The following is a 23,275-nucleotide window of genomic DNA, read 5'->3' on the forward strand; positions in this document are numbered from 1 at the left end:
GTCTTCAACACTGGCTTCTAAACTCCCATGTACAAATCCCAACATCTTGTGTATTTAAGATAACCCTGTGTCTCAAACTCTAATGGGTATGCCTTGTTTTCATTAGGAAAAGGATCCCATATTCCAGAAGCAACCCCAACATACTCAGAAACAACTATAATTATTGGTAAGTAAAATGGCTCAGGCATTCATATACATTTTAGTGCCTAACCCAGTTGTTAAAGGAGCTCACAAAGTCACCAACATCTGAAATGAATATAAAAATTTTGCCTTTCACCACCAGCTTATTGTTTGTGGTTTGAGTGATACTGTTTCTTTTCAAGGTATTTATACTCAAATGCCCAAACATATATCTGTAGAGTGAAATGGTGCAACCCTTTGCAGTCATTCATTGTAAACGATACCTTAGGTACTGCAATTGGAAAAGCTCTCTGTGAAAGCAGGACAAGCAAATAGCCAACACTTCTCTCCAGGCACTTTTCTCTACATTAGAGTCAATTTCCTTTTTTTCATGGGAAACCATGTGTGTTCAGTTTAGTATTTTTACAGAATAGTCAATTTTGGTTATTTCAGTATTTGCTATTTGTGTAATTTGTGACACTGAGGGAGAGACAGCAATTACTTGTGATAGTCGCTGTGAGAATAAAAACTTCTGGAGACTTCTTTTCTTGGCCCATAAATCCTTTCAAAACCCATCAGCAGGGAGCTATGGCTGTCGGTTAGTGACGGAGTCTGTTTTGCAGGTGAAGCCTCTACCTGGGGTTCCGGGGTGTACAAAGCATTTAATGGCCACATCTTCGCCTTCGAGTCCTTGTGTTCATACACCTTCTGCCGCCATTGTGTCGAATCTGGAGGGGATTTCAACATTGAAATCAAACGCAACAATGAGAGTGGGATTGAGAATATCAAAGTCCTCCTTGATGGCAACGATGTCTCCATGTCTGCTGGTGCCGTTTCAGTTAATGGCGAAAGGTAAGCTCTGGGGCGTTCCGGACAAAGGCAGCAGGATTGGCAGGAGGAAGCTGTGAAGCTGGAGAGCCAAGAATCCTGACGGAATGAAGAAGTGATTTGTTTCACATTTCAGCATTTTTTCTAAATTCTTTTTGTTATTTTTATGGACAGGAGTTTGATAAATATATGAGACTGCTGTTTGGGGATTATAAGACATTTATTCCTATAAGAAGATGGGGACAGCAGAGTGGCTACATTTCACTCTCCTGAATTTGGGGTAGCATATGTGCTCAGCAAAACTGTGAACACATATTTCAATTTCCACTTACATGTTTAACACTACATAAAAATTTCAAGCTTTTCAAATTAGCATCTGAAGGGATTGAAACTCTTAGATTGTTATTTTTAGAAATAGCAACTCAGATTTGGAGGAGATGACATATTTGAAGATTTTTCAGGATAAGAAAATGAGGCATGAAACTCCACAAGTGAATGTTTCAAATTGCTTGATCATTTGCTGCGAGTCTGAACCGGTGTATCACCTTACTAAGTTCTCCTGCTTAGCATTCTGATTTGTTTGCTTTCTATAGATTTATTATTAGTTTGTGAAGTTCTCCTTGCAAGCTTTCCACTGTTGTATCTGTAGGAAACAAGGAGCACTTTAATAAGTACTATGAATTTTTGCATCTTCAGCGCACTAAATATAGCAACATCTGATACAAAAGTGCTGCAGTCATTGGAGGCCAACCTTTCACATGCGCTTGTGTTTTCAGCGTGCAGATACCATACAACAATAAGCTGATCAACATTATAAAATACGGAGAACATAATGTTCTGAAGAGCCGCAGGGGAATCTTGTCTTTGATGTGGGACAAAAATAATAAACTCTCAGTAAGTCCATCTGTATTTTCCTTTTTGTGAAGATGGAACTCTATGTATTTGAAAGTCACGATTAAGAGAGAGGGAAAGACAGATAAGGAGTTCCCTTCTGCTTGCCGCAATGGTCGGAGCTAGCCTAGCCTGAAGCCTGGAGCCACGAGTTCTTCTGGATCTCCCATGTGGGTGCTGGAGCACAAACACTGCGCCACCTGCTGCTGCTTTCCCAGGCACACTAGCAGGGAGCTCGATTGGAAGTGGAGCAGCCGGGACTTGAACCAGCATCCATATGGGACACCAGTATTGCAGGTGGCAACTTAACCTGTTGCAACGTACAAGAGATATCATTCTGAAAGATCTCTGATGTATTATGGGGTCTCTATTAACCAAGCTTGGTGATGGCAATGCCCACTAGAAATTAGCAAATGAACTCATGTGGCAATCCAGTCTGAATTGAAACCCCAAGAGGAACAAATGATCATTACCATGAAACCCATTTGTTAAACTGAAGATCTATGTCCTAGTTTCCTCAGCAATGTAGGTTATCTTAACAGGCATGTAGCAAACAACTTGGACACACAAACTGTAAACATCCACCTTTCCCTGGCTTCTCTGTCCATATTCCATCAGTACTAGTCCTCAGCGCTGCTGGAATTCTTGAAAGTGCACAGATTAGAAATACAAAGCAGCTTAGCATTTGCATGTTCTCTGATTTGCCCAAGCAGTGAACAGAGGGTGAGGAATAGAGACATACAGATGCCATGCTCAGGGGCTGCCTGTCCTCAAAGTCTGCCCGCAGGAAGCGGGTACTGGGGTGGCCAAGAGTCAGAGTGCCAGAGCTCGTGACCAACAGAAAAAACTCCCCATCATGGGCCTTTTATGCAGGCTTGTGAGGGGAGTGGTTATGCAACAATACCATCCCCTCCCAGGTTCCCAGTGATGATCCGTGAATATCACAGGTGGCAGAAAGGACCACGTAGATGGCGGAGGAGAGGCTTCCAAGCTCATGACCCTGAACTAGCTGCCTAAGACCACAATAAACCTGCTGTACCACAGTGTCAGCTCCATTTTTTTTTTAAAGTTTACTTATATATGTATGTACTCAAAAGGCCGTGTTAAACAGAATGTTTTTTCTTAATCTAGTACTGTTTGTTCCTTAGCTTCAGTTACCAGAATCAATGTTTTATAAAGTCAGAGGGTCTGTTGAGAGGGCTCCACCTGTTAGCCACTGTGTTACATGCAAGTACATGCCAGCACTGGTTCATTGCTGCAGATGGTAGGCTAAGACCAGGGGAATAACCCATCCATGACATCTGGTTAGCGAGGTAGAGCAAGGCCTACAAGCCAGTTCCTTTCCAGAAGGCCCTGCAGTGTTCCCCCAAGACTTCTGTTTAGGAGGTACGCGCTGACCTTAGTTTGGATGAACTTTGTTGTGGGATCTTTTGAACACTTTGTAAACATAGAGATGTGACTTTTTTTTAAGCTCACGCTACACAAGCAGTACCCCACCTGCGGTCTCTGTGGCAACTTCAACAGCACGCCAGGTAAGAGCGTAATGACACATGCCTAGAATAGTGCTTACAAAACACACAGCAACCAAAAAGTGGTTTTTGATGTGGGGGTAACTCTAATAAAAAATTACACTTGCCAAAAGACTGTGCAGGGTTAAATGAGAAACTATATCACTAAGTCTGCAAGTAGGTTGAAAATAATGTGCATCTGTGACTGGTTCTTAAAAGAAGTCCTGCTTTCTTCTGAAGGGGAAGATATCAATGAACACATTGCCAGCAGTAAAATTCCTGGAGATTGCCTGGCTGCTGTTAGCAAAAGCTTCGACGTTTGTGATGAGGGCGTACAGGTAAGAAGTCAGTATTTTACCTGGTAATGAATCTCAGCCATATCCTCCTTGCTTTTTGATTTTTCTTAAATGATATTTTTTATGTGTATGTGTGTTTATTAATGTGAATTTATGTATCGCATAATATGGGGTACATAATACTGGGGGGAAACAAGGCATCTCCTTCATCATGACTTCCATGTACGGCAGAGCCTTATTAGCCATAACAATCATGTCCTACGTTCATCTCCAGGCTTGTTTATTCTACACAGATGCTGCCCTAAGCCCAATGAGCGGCAGCTCTGCCCGCCTCCTCCTTTAGAGCCGCAATAAGCACTGTTCTGTTCTCTATCTCTGTGCACTTGTTTTTTTTTTTTAGATATTTCACCTCTGAGATCATGCAGTATGCTGATCTCTGTATGTGTCCATTTGTCTGTCGACAGAGTGTTAGCTTGTTTTTATGCTTTGGTGCTGTTCCCTGCCTTGCTCTTCTGCAGAAGTCCTCACTGGGTGGTTATTTCACCTCCAGTGGGTGTGTCCTGGAGGACTGCTGGGCCATAAGGGAGCTCTGTGTGCAGTGTTCTCAGGCTCCTCTGTACTGCTTCCCATAAGGTTGAACCAATCTCCATTCCCGTCCACAGTGTACCAAGTTTTTCTGTTTGTCACACCCTTGCCAATTTTTGCTGTATTTTGGTTTTGATAATAATGATCCTAATGGGCATAAGGAAATATCTCATAGTGGTTTTGATTTCCATTTCCTTGAGCTTTTCTTTCATAAATATTTTACTTATTTTTGAAAGACAAAGTGATAGGGATAGGTGGAGAGACCAAGAATGAGGCAGAGGTCATCCAAGTAATCGTTCATGTTCCAGATGGCCACACCGCTGGAACTGCAGCCAGGAGCTCCAGCAGCCAGGAGCTCCAGCAGCTCCAGCAGCCAGGAGCTCCAGCAGCCAGGAGCTCCAGCAGCCAGGAGCTCCAGCCAGGTCCCCAGGTCTAAAAACAGACAGACGTATGTTCAAACCAGTGCTAAAATACTGACATCCAACATATATACAAGGTAGTGCATTAATCCCAAAATATACCAAGTTAGATTTCTAGCGCCGAGCAATGTATCCTTTAGTGATAACACTGTGTAATGAGTAATAGAGGTAAAATAATCCTGGAAGGTTTTATTTTCCTTATTTTTCTACGTCTCTGGGAGTGATTTTAGCCCTCCTTGTTCTTAGTTGGTGCAAGTTAAACATTCAGTAACTTTTGTGTTATTCTGAAAGCAAACTTTATTACAATAGAAAACAAATACTGGTAGTTGAAATATGTTGAAAAAAATAAACTTTCGTGGTTCAGTAATGCGTGCCATTAATTTTTACTGACCCACAATAAATATGAAGATATTTCAACAGTCATGGTAAATGGGAATTAAAGCAAGATTTCATTTTGATGCAAATATTTTTAAATCTCTGCATATTTTTTTGTTGTTGCATTGCACACTTTCTGTAATTGTTTTGAAGCACTCACCTGTCTGTCTCCAGGGCACAGAGCCCACCGAGAACAGAAAGGTTCCTGATACGTAGCCGGCTCATCCAACACCACAGATGAGCAGTAATGGTGTGTAGTGTGTCATTCTGTCAGTTTTGGCCTCGAGCCCTGGCACTGACCATCCCCTCAGCCTTCCATCTTCTCAAGTAACAAAGTCTGTGTCCCTTTTTGGAATCACTTTGCGTAAGTTTAGGTACAAAGATTTCTCAAGTCGTTACGAGAAAGCAAAAGGCGAAGGTGTAACAGCAGAGTACAACCACACAACCTCAGGCCCTCCTCCTTGTGCTTTAGTGAGACTTGATGTTTCCCCTGTAGCACTGTGACAGCATCATCGGGACCTACTTTGAGAATTGCGCGAAGGTGGCTGCCCTGGCGGACAACTACAAAGCCGTGTGCGTGGACGCGTACTGCAGCAGCGCAGACGGACTGGCCGCCTGTGGCACCTACTCGGAGCTGTCCCGTCTGTGTGCCGCGGACGGCCCTGGGGTGTTTGAGGGCTGGCGAGAGGATCCCAGCGTGGTTTGTGGTAGGTTCTGGGACTCCACTGTAGATCACCATGGAGAGGGTTTCCTGCAGGTCTCTAAGTCAAGCTACATTTTAAAGCTTTCTTTCCAAATGATTCCAAACCTGGAAAAGATCTGTAGGATGATGAAATCTTGACTCTGACATGCGCTTCTGGGAAAACAGGTTTGTCACAGTGATAAGACTTGACACAATTGCTGTGGAGGTGGTATGGTGTTTATTAGGAAATTTGTAATGACTACAACCTGTAAAAGTCATGAATAAATGAGTACATTGTTTGAAGCTTAACAAAACTTTATTGGAAGTGTACTGGTGAGCAATTTGCTTCTCCAGGGGTATCTGTGACTTCAATGAGCATCACACAAATAGGAATACACTTTGTCGTACAATTAGTCCTGATAAAATGGGTAGAATATCAGTTTCATTTGAAAATGAAATGAGATTATACATGGTATGTATCTCCTTCAAGAAAAGTATTTTATCACGAAATAGTGGGTGAGAAATTGGTGTCACTTTGCTGAACTGTCTTTAAAGACTGACATACCTTGTGAACTGAAAGGAATCCCAGTTGAAAATTCCGTCACTGGAAAACTATGCATTTATCACATTAATTTTCCTCTGATTCCTGTACATCTGTATTCTTTTTGCAGAAAAGCCCACTTGTCCAGAAAACCATATCTACAAAGAGTGTGGACTCTCTAATCCTGCGACGTGCTCCAACGTGGCTCCTTTCCAGGATAGTGAATGTGTGAGCGGCTGCACCTGCCCAGAAGGTAACAGACTCTGAGAGTGTTTGCTGCAGAGGTCAGAGCTCTGAGGTGCCATAATTCCCTCCAGCCTTTGAGATCTCTTGGAGCCATCCTCCTCTTTGGATGTCTCTCCTTTTGTCTTAGTTCTGTGATGCTGACGTCCCTGCCATTTCACAGCATGTATTCCAGTCCTCTGTTGAGCTTAGTGGCGCTGTGCTCAGAGGAGTGGGCCATCTCCCGGGAGGAAGGGGGCTCACAGGTGCACTTAAAGGAAGGAGCCCAAGGGGAATGATATCGCAGTACTGCTGGACCATTTGCTGGTATGGACCAACTTCTGAGAGTCCCTCTCTGTGCCGTTGACTAGGTTATCTACTGGATGACATTGGAGACAAAGGCAGTTGTGTCTTGAAAGCTGACTGTCCCTGTGAATCCAATGGGAATGTCTATCAGTCAGGGCAAGTTCGAGATGGACCTTGTGGCTCTCAGTGGTATGTGTGTACTTGTCTACGTTTTATCGAAGGTGGTGACATAATACTGATACTTTTATCTCATTTGGAAAAGCTCCTAAGAGTTATACTTAAGACAAACTTTTCAAAAGGAACTAAAATTGGATTGTGTTTTCTGTATTGTTGCTTCGTCTTTTTATTCTGCCCCAAATGTTCAGTAGCATGTGCTAAGAACCGTAAGAATGCTTTCCAAATAATTTCTGTATGTGACTATATTAGTAAAGATAAATAGACAATATGGAATGGATTTTAATGTGATTAAAGAAAAGTTAGTGTAGATTATTTTTTTCAATGGAATGATCAAGTTGAGCCATCTTTTTGTTTTAGAGATTTATTTATTTGTTTATTTAGAAAAGCAAAGTGACAGAGAGATGGAGAGAGGAAGGGACGGAAACAGAGAGAGAGAGTCCTGTCTTTTGATTGATTCCTCAAATGCCTGCAGCAGCCTGCTGGGCCAGGCAGAGTCCAGGAGTCCATCTGGGTCTCAAATGTGCATGGTGCGCAGGAATCCACGTGCTTGGACCAACATTTGCTGTGCCCCAGGTGTGTTAGCAAGGAATGGAGTAGCCAGGACTCAAACCAGGCACGGTGATACAGGGTACAGGTCTCCTGCGTGGTGGCTGCATTAAGTCACCTGCCCCTGTAGGAGCCTTCTTTGTGAGTTCAGCAACGAGGTACTGGGTGGTGAGGTTTTCTTTTTAAGAGTTTTCTCTGAACGTCTAGATTTCTGTAAGAATACATAGGACTTTTCTAGAAATAAGTTATGTACCTGAGAAGTAGGCTGACTCCATGAAAAAGTGTTACTTATGCTAAAATATTTTTTTCTGTAAGTAAGGAATATTTTAGTAGTGCAGTAGTTAGTAGTGTCTCTTAATTATAATTATGAAAATCAGTAGCAGTTAAAAATCAGTTAAAATTTATTTGAATCCTGTATTTTATAGAAATTGATATCATTAAAATATTAGTTAGATATGAGGTTATATAAAATATTTTTGTGATATTTTTCATATTTTTTCAAAACTTCATTTTACATTCACATTTTGGAAAAGCCACATTTTAAAAACAAAAATAGTTATGTGTCTCTGTACACTTGAAGTCTAAGTGTGGCTTGTAGATGTTTTAATACTACTAATGAAGTGCAATCCATTTAAATAACCTGCTCAAATCCAACTTAAGCAGTTTTTAAAATATTGTTTTATTAAAAGGCAGTGTGACACAGAATATGAGGGAAATAACGTTTTCTGTCTGCTGGTTAACTACCCAGTCCAGCTAGTTCTGGACCCAGGTCTCCCACCAGTGTGTCAGGAACCCGACTCCTTGGCCCATTGCCTTCAGCTTTCCTGGGTGTGTTCTCAGCTAGTTGGATTGGCAGTGGAGAATCAGGGACAAGAACCGATGCCCCAACACAAAGGCCAGTGTTGTGTGCAGTGACTAATGCTCTGCTTCACATGTTTGATTGATACCCAAGTTACCATTTTGTTCAGTAGCATCCACATGTTTTAAAACGCCACGCAGTAGGGAAGCTGGGTGGGGGATGAAGAGAGTCTGACAGCGCTTGTTCAAACCTTAGTTGTGCCCTTTAAAGTGTTGTGATACCTGGTTTTACAACACAGAACATCCAGTGGACTGCCTGTGTTGTCTCCCTTGCATTTTAACAGTACATGCCAAGATGCAAAGTGGTCTTGCACTGAAGCCTTGTGTCCTGGGAGATGCAAGGTGGAGGGAAGTCTGTTTACCACCTTCGACAATAACAAATACAACCATCCTGGAAACTGCCACTTCCTGGCCGTTCACGTACGTAATACTGTACAAATGCTTTCTTAAGCAGAAATAACTACTTAAGGAAATAAAAAGCACACAGCCCTCCACTGACTTTGATAGGTTTCTGAATATTGAATTAGTGTCACTTATTCTTGCTTTAAATATTTAAAAAAAAAAAGGAAAAGACACAAATTAATTAACCTTGATTCATTCACTAGTAATGCAAAGTATACTGGCAAATTACTTATTTTTTCTATTTTCATTTACCTGTGTTTGCTACTGCTTTGAACAACAAGGTCTTTTACTTCTGTGAAACAGTAACATCATTACTTTTGAATTTCTAGAATAAAGTGGTACTAGCATTGTGGAGGTTATACTTATATTTAAATTCTTTGGACATAGAATTTTAAGTACTCAGTTTACATAAAAAGATATGCCTTTGGCTAGTATGAGAATGAGCGATTTTTATCTCATATTTCTTGTCAGAAATAAGGCAAAGCAGGTGTGGTGAGTCCTAAAGTGAGAAAATGTTAATACTGTATTTGCTGCCACTAAAAATCAAGTTTCTAAAATAAAGCTTTGCTGATTCTATCCTAATATAATCTATCTTTCCTGTTTGTCCTCTTTCTTTCCAAAGGCAATATTTTAAATGATTTTTATTTTTTCATATGAGAGAGAGCGAGCAAAGAGAGAAAAAAGGGAAGAGAAAGAGAGAGATCTCCCATCTGCAGATTTAGTTCTCAAAAGTCCCAAACAGCCAAGCCTAGCCCAGGCTGAGGCCAGGAGCCAGGATCTCTGCCTGGGCTTCCCACAGGTCCTTGGGCATCATCTGCTGCCTCACAGGATGCACATGAGCAGGAAGCTGGAACCTGACACTCCACGATGCAGGGATCCGAAGTGGCATGTTATACTCTGCACCAACATGCCTGCCCATCCTCCTCTGTTAATCTGTACACACAGGGGATGGAGAAAATGTGAAGAAAATATGTGAGAACATTGGAATACATGCTTCCTACTGAATAAAGAGCACCAGAGTTGGGAATGAGGCTTGAAGTCAGCGTTTGACAGGACTTACAGCATGCTTTTGCAAGTTAAATGCAGCGCCCATTGGGCTGCAATGGACAATGTTGACTGTCCAGAGCACCAACTACCTGTTCCTTTTAATTTCTAGTAGTCTGTCATGATTGCCGCGAGAAGACACACAGTACTAGTGGACACCGAGGGTGATAAATGGGGGCACTGTCCATTGTGCACTGCAGAGACACAGCTCATGCAGACACTCAAGTCATGCTTAGCCCCTCGCAGCGTCCTGACACTGTTTGGTGAACTCGCTGGGTGTGCGAAGGAATCATACATAATTTAAAACCTGAACTTGGATTGTGAACAAATTACATGGTGATTTAAAGTGATGCAAATTTCAATGAACATTTTTAATGAAATGTTCTCTTTCAACAGGGTAATGACTGGTCCATCAGTGTTGAGCTTCGACCGTGTCCCAGTGGGCAGACCGGGACATGTTTAAACAGTGTCACCCTGGCCTTGAATTCTGTGAGTAATGAGCTACTTCAGGTTTTTGTCATGTCAACTATGTCATCAGCTCGGAATTTTTGAAGTTGAGGAGGAAGAGGCTTTGTTAAACATCTTAAAAGCATGAATAAACCATAAATAAAATCTCTAGAACAGATGAAGTTTGTCACTATTACCTTTGGTGTACAAGAAATATGTGTGACCCATGTTCTAGCTGAGCTTTTTATTATGACTTTTAGGGAGTGAGAGACAGAAAATTAACTGCACAGAGGTATTCCATTTGTTGTTCCACTCTCAGACACCTCCAGTAGCTGGCTGCAATGAAGAACACAGTCAGGTCCCCCTGTGTGGTTGGCAGGGACAACTTCTCTGCCAGGGTGCACATCAGCAAGGAACTGGGATTGCACTGGAGGCGGGACTGCGATGCAGGCATTCGGACGTGCGTGGGGCTGAGACGTCACTACTAGGATAAATGCCTGCTACGTGTTCACTAAATGGACCATTAGGGAAGACAGCAATGGCATCTGCTTAGCAGTCTACAGATTTGAAAGAGTGTTGTAACTGGAAGCAGACCTGAGTGAGGTGGGAAAGAGAGTAGCTGGGTCGTGGTCTTGGGAACTGAAACTCCCTTCATTGTCTGCACTGAACGATGTGGAGTTGTCCCCAGGTTTGCCGTGAGGATCCATAGAGCAAATAAGAAGGGACGCTCTTCAGAATTCCGTATTGTATTATTTATAAATTAATTCTGTACAACTAGGCATGTTATTATGGCACAATGATTCATTTTCTCAGGTTACATTAAATCCAAATAGGTAAATTAGCACGAGCTAACAAGTGGATTTGAATATTAGTCTGTTTCAGTGGACAAATACGTGTTCAATAGGGATGGAACAGTCATGAATGACAAGATTAGCAATCAAGATTATTACTATTCAGGTAGGTTTTAAAACATACCTTTTTAAAATGTTTGTTTATTTTACTTGGAAGTCAGAGTTGCAGAGAGAGGTTTTCCATTTGCCGTTTCACTCCCTAGATGGCTGCAATAGCCAGAGCCGGCCTTATCCGAAACTGAGGCAGGAATTTCTTCCAGGTCTCCCACGTGGGTGTAGAGATCCAAGCACTGGAGCCAGCCTCTGCTGCTTTCCTGGGCCATAAGCAGGAAACTGGATTGGAAGTAGAGCAGCTGGAATTCAAACTAGTGCCCATACGGAATGCCAGCTCTTATCTGTGGAGGATCAGCTTGCTATATCACTGTGATAGCCTATAATAGTAGCATTTTATTTTATTTTGAAATTTTATTTTAGTTTTATGTAATTTTTTGTGACACAGTTCCATAGGCTCAGGGATTTCCCCTCTCATCTTCTCTACTCCCCCCCAAACTGATTTTCCCTGTGTTATTACAACAGTATAATTCTTCAACAATTGTCCATAATAGCATTTTAAAATAGGTACTAGATGTATTCACTTGATCAGTTTTTAAAGATATTAAATGTATCTGGATTTTAGCATTTTTAAAATATTGAATTTTAAGAAAGTAGAAGTCATTTAACATGTTAATTAATGGTAATAATTTTTAACAGAGAAAATACAGATCTTCAAAGTGTCTTCTATGTACCGTCAAGTAGAAACTGACTTCCATGTGAAAATGCAAATACAAATTATTCCCACGATGCAGTTATATGTTTCCATGCCACCCAATCAGTTCACAGACACCGTAGGTGAGTTCTCTTTACTTATTTTTATTCCCAAGGCTGTAATGTGACATAATTAATTATATGATTTCCAGCTATGTCCTAATAAATGATGCTAAACCCAAAGCATTGAAAACCTAGCCTTGCCTTTTATATTGTAAGTGCTTTAATACAAAATTGCTCTTCATGGCAGATATACCTGATCTCTCAAAAAGAAAAAAAGAAATTCTAGACTTCAATTTTTTAAATTGCATCATATCTTTACTCAGCACGGTGCAACGCTTCAGTGGATATCTGCAGTGAATGCTAACCAACCAGGCATTTTTTAAAAAAAAATGTTTGTTTATTTGAAGAGCAGAAATAAGCACAGAGGCAGTTATCTTCACTACACTGTTTCACTTCCCAAATAGCTGCAGTAGCTGGGGCTCGGCTCAAGCTGTTAGCTGGGTGCTCCATCTGGGTCTCCTACACGGGTGATGGATTCCGAGCACTTGGGCCATCTTCTGATGCTTTTCCAGGCAAATTAGTGGGGAGTTCATTGGAAGTGGAATGGCTGGGACTTGAGCCAGTACTCATGTGAAATGCCATCATGGTAGGTCACAGCTTCACCCACTGTACAATGTTGGCTCCGTTTTTTTCCATTTTCTATCTTTTACATTTTGACTTACCAGCTCCTTTTCTTGGGTTTCTACCCAGAACATCATAGGTTGCTGTGACATACTTACCCCCATTGTGCTGTGGAACATTAGCGCCTTTTTGTTTTGTCTGCTAGCTTTGTTACCCAGACTCCCTCAGCCCCCTCCCTCTCCTCCAGTGCCAGCAGCCCTGAGTCATCAGTGCTCTATCCTGAGATCATTTTGTAATTTCCGCATATGAGAGAAAATATATTTTATCTTTCCAGTCCAGGCTTCTTGTATTTGATATAATAACATCTAGTTCTTTAGTGTTGCTTGCATATGTCAGAATTTATTAATTTGGCAGGGTAGTGTTTATTGTATGTATTTCATTTTCTCTATTTCTGTACCCGGATGCATAAAATTGCTTTTGCATGCTGGCTGTTGAGACTAGAGCAGCAGCAAGTGGCGATGGATGTGCCACCTGCTGTCCACCTCCTGACGTGCTCCAGAGGAAGGACAGCTGGCTCATATGACAGGACTAGCTTTGGTTTTTTGAAGGCCCTCCACATGTTCTTCTTCATGGTGAACGTTTATCTCCCCAGCAGTGTGAACAGGTTCCCCTCACTCCACAGCCTTACCAACGTTTGTGTCTCTATCTTTTTGGTAATATCCATCTTAACTAGAGTACGACACCTCATTGTGGTTTACTTTTCCCTTTTCCTTAGGACTTTTGATGGATATATTTTTCATGTATTTGTGGGTCAGTTTTATTTATTCTCTTGAGAATTGACTATTCATGTCATTCTCTCTCAAAAGGCCTTTTTAATGACCTTAAAATCTGAAAGTATGGTTTGTTAAAAACTGGGACTTGACATTGTAGGTTATGTATAATGTATTGCAACTAAACATCACTAACACTTTGGCTGCTAGTTGAATAGAAACGGGTTTCTGTACAAATCCTTTGAAAATCAAGTGTGTGCTGACACACCTGCCATAGATGACAAGTAAGAAAATCAGTTGTAACCGTCCTGTGGAGAGCTGCCTATTGCCGAACAGTGTGCAGTTGTGTGGTATGCCTTTCTGTGAGAAGGTAATCTATTTATACATAGGAGAAAATGTAGCTTGAGGTCAGAAGGTTCCAGGCAGGGTGGAGCGGCTAACTTCCTCAGCCCAAGCAAAGCGTGCAGTCCATGTGAGCATACTTCCTGCTCCACGTGAGCATACTTCCTGCTGCAAAGCAGGCAGGCGCAGTGCCCCTGGTGAATGGTGATTCTGTGTTCCCGGAGTTAAATGAAAAAGGAATTTGGATGGCATCTTGAGTGTCCTGAAGCATCACCGTATGTATGAAGAGGAAGCACATGTTTCTTTGAGACACTCTGCTGGGTTTTGGTTTGTATGTGGCAGGGAAGTCTGACTGTGGATTCAGAACACCGTGGCGGTGACCTGACATCAACCTCTGTTCTCTGCTTGTGACAGGTCTCTGTGGCTCCTACAACAACAAAGCAGAGGATGATTTCATGTCAAGTGAGAATATTCTGGAGAAGACGTCACAGGCCTTTGCGAATTCTTGGGCCATGATGTCCTGTCCATCAGGAACCCCTGCATCTTGTGTCAGCATAGACACAGGTAATACAACACTGGATGCTTGGAATGGCACACCTTGTATGGCGGTGGCTCAGGTGTATTGGACAATCCGGGTTGTTACGGGTGTTTGTCATCCTAGGTTCAGAGGGAACAGCAGACAAGTAGGTTGGGTCTGCTCCAAAAACTGCATCTGTCATTGACAGCTCGTCTTGGTTGTCTTTTTTTCTGTACCTAGTTTTCCATTGTACATTTTACCCATAATTTTAGAATAGCAGAGTTAGAAGAGATGGTAGAAATCACCTAGTTTACTATTTTTCCTTCTTTAAGTTTGCTTGTGAAAACTGATTACTGGTTCAAAGACTGAAACTCCATGAAACCATGACAGAGCCTTGTGGGGAGAGCAGTTGCTGGTGCAGTGTCTTTAGCAGTGCCTTCGGGGTGATGGTGAGAGCAGGCCCCAGTGCAGCTCTGGTTCCTGGACAGCACACTAAGGGGATGCAGCTTATGCCTTCAGCGCACCAAAGCCTTCCATAAACGCTAGTCGAACTTACTTCCATTAGTATTAGTTCAGTCTGCTCCCATGAGTCGTGCTGGACTAGGCTGGCATCAGTACCCTCCCTGCAGTAGCCCACAGTGGTCTGCTCAGTCAGCGCTCCAGATGCAGTTGCAGTCTAGGCTCTTGGAATCGAACCAGGCTGTGATCGCTCCCCATGTATTGTTCATGAGCAGACATTTTAGATGATGCGTCCACATCCAGAGAATGCAGTAGAAGCTAAGTTAAAGCACATTAATTATTTAATTGTTTCTAAATCAATCCACATGTTTAAAATAAATCGACTGGCTTAAAAATATGTTCGAATTACCTCAACAATTGCTTTTGAAAATCTGATCCACTGATTTTGAGGGTGGGGAAATGCATCCAAAGAAATACTGCTGTACGCATGACCATTTGTATTTCAGGCATTTGCCATGTTATTTTGCATTCGAGATTTCCCAATAAAAACAACATAATGATGATTAGCCAAAATAATCTATTTTGTGAATGAAAACAGGTCCAGTTATGGTGTTAAGCAGACTAGATGCAGCCACCTTGGAAAGTCAACTGACCTTCAGTGAGGTCCGTGTGACCTTATAAGGGTGTCAGGGAGAGATATGGGGCACTGACTTACAGCAAGTTAGACCAAACCAAAGGAAGGCTTCAGACCATTTGCGAACACTTGCATTGTCATTTAATGCCACTGTTCCATGAACTTCTGAAGCCCCTTTTCATATGTTTTAAAGTGACAAGGCACCTGAATGTATGATCTAATCACCTTTGAAACTGCCTTTCAGAGAGCGGGTTAGTCAGCAATCTAAAGGTAAATCAGGGTTTGCCTTTGTGAGATGTTTCTCGTGACACTGTGCTATGTTTGTAAACAGTGACAACAAAGAAGATTTACTACAGCAAACACTTTAAAGAGGTGGTGATTTTGATAATGACACAGCATTACTAAAAAATTTACAACTTTCAAGCAAAAAAAAAAGTACTTTGATTAGTACCGATTCTTTTTCTTCCAGAAAAATTTGCTGAGAAGAACTGTGGAATTCTTCTTGATCCGAGTGGGCCTTTTGCTGCCTGCCACGCAATCGTGAACCCTAAGTTCTACCATGAGGTACGTGAGGCTATGCAACTCACTTCGCTAATTGCTAATAATTCACCACTTTGAATATTTTAAACAGCTTAAAACAGTGTATTTGGAAGAGTTTCTATGACAAGCTGTCTTCGGGTTGGAGGACTGGTTATGAAGTGGAGGGGCCGCGCTGCAATACGTCCTAATGCGTGCACACGGCTTTCTATTTTAAAGGAGTGTAAGAAGTACACCTGCTCCTGCGAGAACACTGCAGACTGCCTGTGCACAGTGCTGGGCAACTACGTGAAAGCATGTGCAGAGAAGGAGACGTACCTGGTGGGCTGGAGGACAGGGCGCTGTGGTAAGCAGGGCAGGGGGCCAGGGCACACTGCTTCCTTCCCACCTACACCAGGGTGTGTGTGTGTTCGTCCTGAGAGGGTGTGGCTGCAGATCTGTCCCTGATGAGTTCAAAATGCTTCCTTTTTTTTTTTTTAATATCCTTGCATTCCTGCTCCTTGTTTTATTTCATCTTTTAAATTTTAGTTTATCTTGACTTAATATATTCACATATAAACAATGCACATATAAACTCAAACTCACTCCCCACAACTAATTTCCTCCATATTATTACAATAATATAGTCCCTCATAAGTAGCCATAAGTGCATCATTCTGCTATTTAAGTGTGTCCTGACATTGCTGGTTCAGACAGTGGAAGACAGACCAGCATCCTTTTGTCAAGATATAACCAACAGTTTCACTGGGAGACACATACTGTATTGTATCTTCACATCTGGATATGATAGTCTCTATTATATCCCCTTAAATGAAAAACCATAAAACAAAATCGACAATAGGAATAAAGTTTAAAAATTTACAGCACCATGGAGTTAAGTAACATGCTACTTGAATAACCAATGCGTTGATGAAAAAATGGAAACAAAACAAAAAAACCTTCTTGAAGAAAACGATGCTACTGTGTGATCTATGAGTCAGAGAAGAAGGCATTTTTTAAATGGGATGCTCACATTAAAATGTATTTTGAGAAAAAAAAGCATGTAAACTTCATCAGTAAATTAGAGGCTCAGTTGTCATATTTATGAAACACTATTGTTTAAAATCATTTATTGAACTCTTTAAAAATGACTTCACAAAAATACACGACTCACCCAAACGCCAAGGTAGAAAACCAACACACTTTGTGCAGTGCATGTCTCTTAGGTCGTAGGGAATAGTTCACGTGCCGTCAGTCTGCAGGTCCAGGCAGCTCACTTCCAGACTGCCCCCATCCCTCTTTCCCTGGTGCCTGTCCGCTGTTGCTCAGTAAGCCGTTGCTGTTTCCATCTGCAGTAGCTTTCCACGCTCACTGCTGCTTCCTGTTCATCCATTACCAATAGTGCAGGCTGGGCCATCTTCACAGCAAAGCCTAATCAGTTATTCCACCACAGAATATTCTAGGCTCACACAACTGGTGGCTTCCCCTTGCTCCAAGTCCAAAGCCCAGGTACCGCAAGAAGGCTGCGTGGGCTCCAGCCTCAGGGTCTCTCTGGGCTGTAGTTTCTGTTTCCACATGCCCACGGGAAGCGTCACACCCTCTTGCCTGTTCCACATCTGTACCCACCTCTTTGTGGGCTGCCTTTCTGCATTCATCTGTGCTCTTCACCAAGGGCGGACTCTGGCTGCACACACTTAGTGCTTCTCTCTTCACTTCCTTGTAGTACACAAGCAGTTGTCCTCCTGCCAGGCACACAGGCCGCCTAGGAAAGCAGTTACTCCCCATCTTGTATGTGGACTTTGTAATTGAATATGTAACAGTAATTTAACTTTAGAATGAAGAGTGAAAGTTTGAAAAAATGTGAGCGCGCCCTTTTGACTTTTCTGCATGCATGAATATTCATTGTTTCTTCTCTGCACCTACAGAACTCTCTTGTGCAAGTGGCCTAGTTTTCAAGTACAATGTAAAAGCTTGCAACAGTTCTTGCCGATCATTGTCAGAGAGAGACAGGAGCTGTGATGTAGAAGATGTTCCAGTTGATGGATGTGCCTGTCCTGATGGAACGTACCGGAACAGTGAAGGCAACTGTGTGCAGAGATCGCAGTGTGATTGCTACATGGATGATGAGGTCATACAACCAGGCAGGCTCATCCACATTGAAGACAACACATGGTACGGAGCCTCCATGTCTGTTAGCTATGACATTGAGAGGAAAGGATTGCCTCCAGTAGTAGAATGTCTTCCTGTCAAGAGTAGGTGTTGTCCCCGCATTTCTTGCTATGCTGCTGAGAGTCTGACCTGTAACACCGTCTGGCCATGCCTCCTGCCTGCCCAGTGACTTAAATGACAAAGAGCTGCCTGAAGATTAGAAATGAAGTTGCTAGACGTTCAAAGCCCTGAAACCTGGGCCCCCTCTGCCAGTTGTGCGGCTTCCCTTCATCCAGGCAGGGCTGGCTGCAATCCCCAGGCTGTGTTTTGTTCTTCACTGCAACAAAGTTCTACATCATTGAAGCGCTGAGTGGATCTTACTGATCGCCCCAGGTCCAACCACCCCTCCTGTGGAAATGGCTCTGAGGCCCGTAGAAGCCTCCTCTGTCTAGTCCTAGAACAGCCTGTCTCTTACATTGGTACATGTTAGGCATCGTTTGGGGGCTGTGTCTCATTTGTGTGTTGTCATTGGCATTTGATGTTGAATTGTTCCATTTTTTTTTCATTGCCAGTGTCTGTCAGGATGGGATTCTTCTCTGTCAGACCCCCATTGATTCAACCCTCCGTAAGTGTTGACATTCTGGTGCTGGTCTGGAACATCGGCTGAGAGCAAGCCCAGGCCACTTGATTAACGGCACCTTCCTTAATTCTGCAGAGAACTGCACAGGAGGGGCCGAGTACATCGACTGCAGTGATCCCCAAGCACGGACCAGAGTCGACAGGACATGCAGCACTCGGAACATACCCATGTTTTATGTATGTAATGTGGGAGTGGAGCTGAGCTTTTGAAATCTTTGAGCTGCTTCTGGGCAGAAGGGGACCAGCATGCCAGTGAGGAGTGATCAGAAGAGGAAGCTGTTCTTTATGTTACCTGTTTACTAATTGGAAAAGAGACAGAGAGGTGGAGAGAGATCCCCCACCCACTGCTTCTCGGCCCAGTGCTTGCAATAGGCCAGGGTGAACCATGACCTCACGTTTCCAAGTTCCTGACAGGGACCAAGTACTTGAGCCCATTGCTGCTTCCCGTGCTGTGCATAGAAAGAGCCTGAGATTGGAAGTGAAGCCAGAACTTCAACACAGCTACTCCAGTACGAGATGCTGAAGTCTCAAGGGGCGGCTTAACCTGCTCTGCCAAATGCCCATCTCACTTATGTTTCTGTAGTATCTTAACGTGTTCCATGTTCACCCTGGTGTATACTTAGTGTGATTACTTATGGGGGAGCCTTCAAAAACTCCCTGAAAAATGTATATTATGACAAAATTGGCCCAGTGCAACAGCCTAGTGGCTGATGTTGGCATTTGATGTTGAATTGCACGTACCAGGATACCATATGGGTGCTGGTTTGTGCCCTGGCTGCTCCACTTCCAATCCAGCTCTCTGCCAACAGAAGATGAAAGATAATCCTCTGTCTCTCCTCTCTGTAAATCTGACTTTCTAATGATAAATTTGAAAAATTAAAAAAATAACATGAGGAACAGTTTTGAAACATTTTTGTATCATAGTACTGTCTTCTTTTAATTTGATTTTTTCCAACAAGCTTTTTTGAAGCCCCCTCCTATTTAACTGATTCTGCTGCTGTCTCATGCTTAGAAATGCTGTGATGGTATTGTCTGTTGTGCTTACAGGGAGACTTGCCTTGTAAGCGTGGGTGCTACTGTCCAGAAGGAATGGTTCGTAATTCTAAGGGGCAGTGTGTCCTCCCTGATGACTGCCCTTGCTCCTTTGGTGGGCGAGAATATGACCAAGGAAGTGTCACCTCTGTCGGCTGCAATGAATGGTATGTAACAGGGATTGTGATTGTATTATTTTTGGATATTAGAAAACCCAGACAGTCTCCCTTATTTTCATGAGAAATAAGTCACACTTTGGGATGCTTTTCTTTAAGAGAAAGATGGTGGCCAAATGTAGGTAGAAAGAGATGCTGATTTTCAGGTTGACCTCGTGGAAGTTGAGAGGTGGATGGTGGCTGCCGGAGCTGGGAAAAGTACATGTTAATTGACAGCTGCTGAGTTTCGGTTCCTCAGGAGAATAAAATCCTAGAGTTCTCTTATTGTAGAAGGCAGTAATGTCTGCTGTAATTTTTCCTAAAAGAAGTTAGAAGGTATAAGCTTTATTGTTCCGCAATACAGATGAAATAGGTATATTGACCTTGATTTGAACATTGCATAATGCATATCACTATAAAACATCACATGATACTCCACAAATGCAAATACTCCACGTGTGAGTTAAAAAGAGATGCTGATTTTTTTTAAATGGCAAGTTTACACAGCGTTACATAAAATGAGCATATTCAAATATAATAGGCAGAAGGGATGTTTGAATGAGAATGGAGTGTTACTTTGTGTTAGAGCAGTGTGGGCATATGGACATGCTTGGCACACTCTCTCATCTTTTCCCACTAGTACGTGCACAAAAGGGTCATGGAACTGTACACAGAATGAGTGTCAGACCACCTGCCACATCTACGGGGAAGGCCACGTCAGGACCTTTGATGGGCTGAGTTACACCTTCGATGGCCTGTGCCAGTATTCATTCATCGAGGTAGTTACCAGTGTGCTCATAACAGCTGCTTTGTGCTTCTTGGTTATCATGTGTTGGGTGCCTCCATTTGTCAGATCCGTAGCTTTAGGGAGGTCCCTGTATCGTTGGTGCCCCCAGTTGCTGATCTGTAAAGTGGACGTTGAAGCCCATCTAGAGAAGTGGTTGCAGGAGAAGCTTTCGTTCTGATTGGTGTACCAGCATTAACAATGACAGCCTCCACCACGCATGTGCTTCCTCGCTACGCAGGCTGATGGTTTCACTGAATTCTGCCATGACGGCCCTTCTGTGATGCAGTTCAAGAAATTGAGGTCTCATGACTTCATGCATCTTGAGTGATGAATTAGAAAATGTCATATTCGGATCTAGATCTCTCTGGATCCAGAGTGCAAGCTTGTTGATGCAATTAAGCTGTTTTACAAGTTACATCTGACAGGTGAAATCCAGCTTGCTTTGTATCCATTCATGATTTTACCTGTCAAAGGAAACTGATCAAAAATCTATGACTACACATGTAATTTTAATACTTACATACTCTGGGCATAATTCTAACCTTGTTTAGACATAATGGAAAATGGACGAATTTGAAACAGATTAGCTAGATTGGACTCATCCAAGGGTACCTACCCATGAATGCATTTAAATCATTACTTTTTGATATTTCTTAATATAGCGGGTGGCACTTGAGTAAGTTTAAAGCATAACTTTTAGGGAGTGTGTGACTGCTGTAAGTATTGTGGCTGAGTTCCATGTTCCTGATTTCCCTAACCCTTGTTGTAATTGGATGCTTAAAGGATTACTGTGGTGGTGAGAATGGCACCTTCCGGATCCTGACGGAGAGTGTCCCGTGCTGTGAGGATGGCCTCACCTGTTCAAGGAAAGTCATCGTGGCACTGCAGGTACTGGACTGCTGCCCCAGGAGGTTTTCTCTGATTCCAGCCAGCTCAACACACCTGCCACTCTGAGTCTTCTCGTTGACAGGATCAGAATATTGTCTTGCAAGACGGTAAAGTCACGGCCCTGAAAACGACAGAGAGCCAGAACTGTGAGCTGAGCTCACAGACATACTCTGTCCACACCGTCGGCCTGTACCTGGTTCTGAAGTTTGAAAATGGAATCGTCGTCATTTGGGACAAGAACACAAGAGTGTCTGTGATACTGGACCCTCACTGGAATGTAAGTTTATCCCTGAGACAGGATCTGTGTGGATACAAAGTGTTATGTGAGATGAGGTGCAGGGGTTCACAGGTGTATGTGACAGTGGCAGGGTCCTGGGGCCAGGCTTTTGGGACAGTAAAGGACCTTCTCAGAGAATGAACTCCATTCAAAGATGATGAAGGAATCCGTGTAGCAGGGAGAGTAATCTACCCCTGCTGTTTGATCTAACACCCAGGGTGACTGGAGATTATCCCAAGATGAGGTTGTGAGAACTTTATATATTGTAATTAAAATGGGTTCCTTGCAACCAATGTTCAGAGAACCTGAGAGCATTCTTAGTTGTAATTTGAATCTGGCACTTGGGATGGTTTGGGATTCTCAAGCCCTCAACTCCGCCTGGTGCTACTTGGTCTCGTAGTGTGGGCTGTCTCAGATGAAATGAGACTGGAATTTCGTCTGCAAACTCAGGTTTCCCAGGTGCCTCAGGCTGTGCAAACAGTGCATCCTTGCAGCCTTTCTGTCTCTCTGCCCAGTGCCACCGTTCACTTCCTTTCTCGACCCCTGCAGGGAAAAGTGTGCGGCCTTTGCGGGAACAACAATGGTGACTCAAAGGACGACTTCACCACCAGGCACTCCTCCATGGCTGCTGGCGCACTTGAGTTTGGAAACAGCTGGAAGACCAGTCAGGAGTGCTCCGACACGGTGGCCCAGAGCTTCCCCTGCGACTCCAACCCCTATTGCAAGGCCTGGGCAGTGCGCAAGTGCGAGATACTCAGGGACAGCACGTTCCGAGACTGCCACAGCAAGGTGCACATCGCAGGGTGGCAGGGAGGGCAGGGCTGGCAGGGAGGGCAGGGCTGACAGGGCTGGCAGGGAGGACAGGGAGGGCAGGGCTGGTAGGGAGGGCAGGGCTGACAGGGCTGGCAGGGAGGACAGGGAGGGCAGGGCTGGCAGGGAGGGCAGGGCTGACAGGGAGGACAGGACAGGGAGGGCAGGGCTGGCAGGGCTGACAGGGAGGACAGGACAGGGAGGGCAGGGCTGGCAGGGCTGACAGGGCTGGCAGGGAGGGCAGGGCTGACAGAGCTGGCAGGGAGGGCAGGGAGGGAGGGCGGGGCTGGCAGAGGATAGGGAGGGCAGGGCTGGCAGGGAGGGCAGGGTTGACAGGGTTGGCAGGGCTGGCAGGGAGGGCAGGGAGGGAGGGCAGGGCTGGCAGGGAGGGCAGGGCTGACAGAGCTGGCAGGGAGGGCAGGGCTGGCAGGGCTGGCAGGGAGGGTAGGGTTGACAGGGCTGGCAGGGAGGGAGGGCAAGGCTGGCAGGGAGGGCAGGGCTGACAGGGCTGGCAGGGAGGGCAGGGAGGGAGGGCGGGGCTGGCAGAGGACAGGGAGGGCAGGGCTGGCAGGGAGGGTAGGGTTGACAGAGAGGGCAGGGAGGACAGGGAGGGCAGGGCTGGCAGGGAGGGCAGGGCTGGCAGGGCTGGCAGGGCTGGCAGGGAGGGCAGGGTTGACAGGGTTGGCAGGGCTGGCAGGGAGGGCAGGGTTGACAGGGTTGGCAGGGCTGGCAGGGAGGGCAGGGCTGGCAGGGAGGGCAGGGCTGGCAGGGCTGA

General features: G+C 44.0%; 1 protein-coding gene across 1 annotated transcript in view; it reads left to right on the forward strand.

Annotated features, from left to right (window-relative positions):
• The first annotated feature begins 806 nt into the window (after positions 1-806).
• MUC19 (mucin 19, oligomeric) overlaps positions 807-23,275 on the forward strand; it is a 102,926-nt gene continuing 80,457 nt past the window's right edge. The window contains exons 1-22 of the mRNA XM_040978972.1: positions 807-972; positions 1,725-1,842; positions 3,311-3,371; positions 3,588-3,685; positions 5,519-5,729; positions 6,376-6,498; positions 6,839-6,962; positions 8,639-8,774; positions 10,197-10,289; positions 11,120-11,204; positions 11,849-11,986; positions 14,053-14,202; positions 15,718-15,812; positions 16,005-16,131; positions 17,690-17,936; positions 18,485-18,537; positions 18,628-18,728; positions 19,599-19,750; positions 20,379-20,517; positions 21,309-21,413; positions 21,496-21,690; positions 22,240-22,479. Of these exons, the coding sequence (XP_040834906.1) occupies positions 938-972; positions 1,725-1,842; positions 3,311-3,371; positions 3,588-3,685; positions 5,519-5,729; positions 6,376-6,498; positions 6,839-6,962; positions 8,639-8,774; positions 10,197-10,289; positions 11,120-11,204; positions 11,849-11,986; positions 14,053-14,202; positions 15,718-15,812; positions 16,005-16,131; positions 17,690-17,936; positions 18,485-18,537; positions 18,628-18,728; positions 19,599-19,750; positions 20,379-20,517; positions 21,309-21,413; positions 21,496-21,690; positions 22,240-22,479 (2,826 nt within the window). The 5' untranslated portion in view covers positions 807-937. The remainder of the gene's footprint in view (positions 973-1,724; positions 1,843-3,310; positions 3,372-3,587; positions 3,686-5,518; positions 5,730-6,375; positions 6,499-6,838; positions 6,963-8,638; positions 8,775-10,196; positions 10,290-11,119; positions 11,205-11,848; positions 11,987-14,052; positions 14,203-15,717; positions 15,813-16,004; positions 16,132-17,689; positions 17,937-18,484; positions 18,538-18,627; positions 18,729-19,598; positions 19,751-20,378; positions 20,518-21,308; positions 21,414-21,495; positions 21,691-22,239; positions 22,480-23,275) is intronic.

Source organism: Ochotona curzoniae, unplaced genomic scaffold (genome assembly GCF_017591425.1).
Source record: "Ochotona curzoniae isolate NIBS_2020 unplaced genomic scaffold, NIBS_Ocur_1.0 contig_2927, whole genome shotgun sequence".
Taxonomy (NCBI): Eukaryota; Metazoa; Chordata; class Mammalia; order Lagomorpha; family Ochotonidae; genus Ochotona; species Ochotona curzoniae.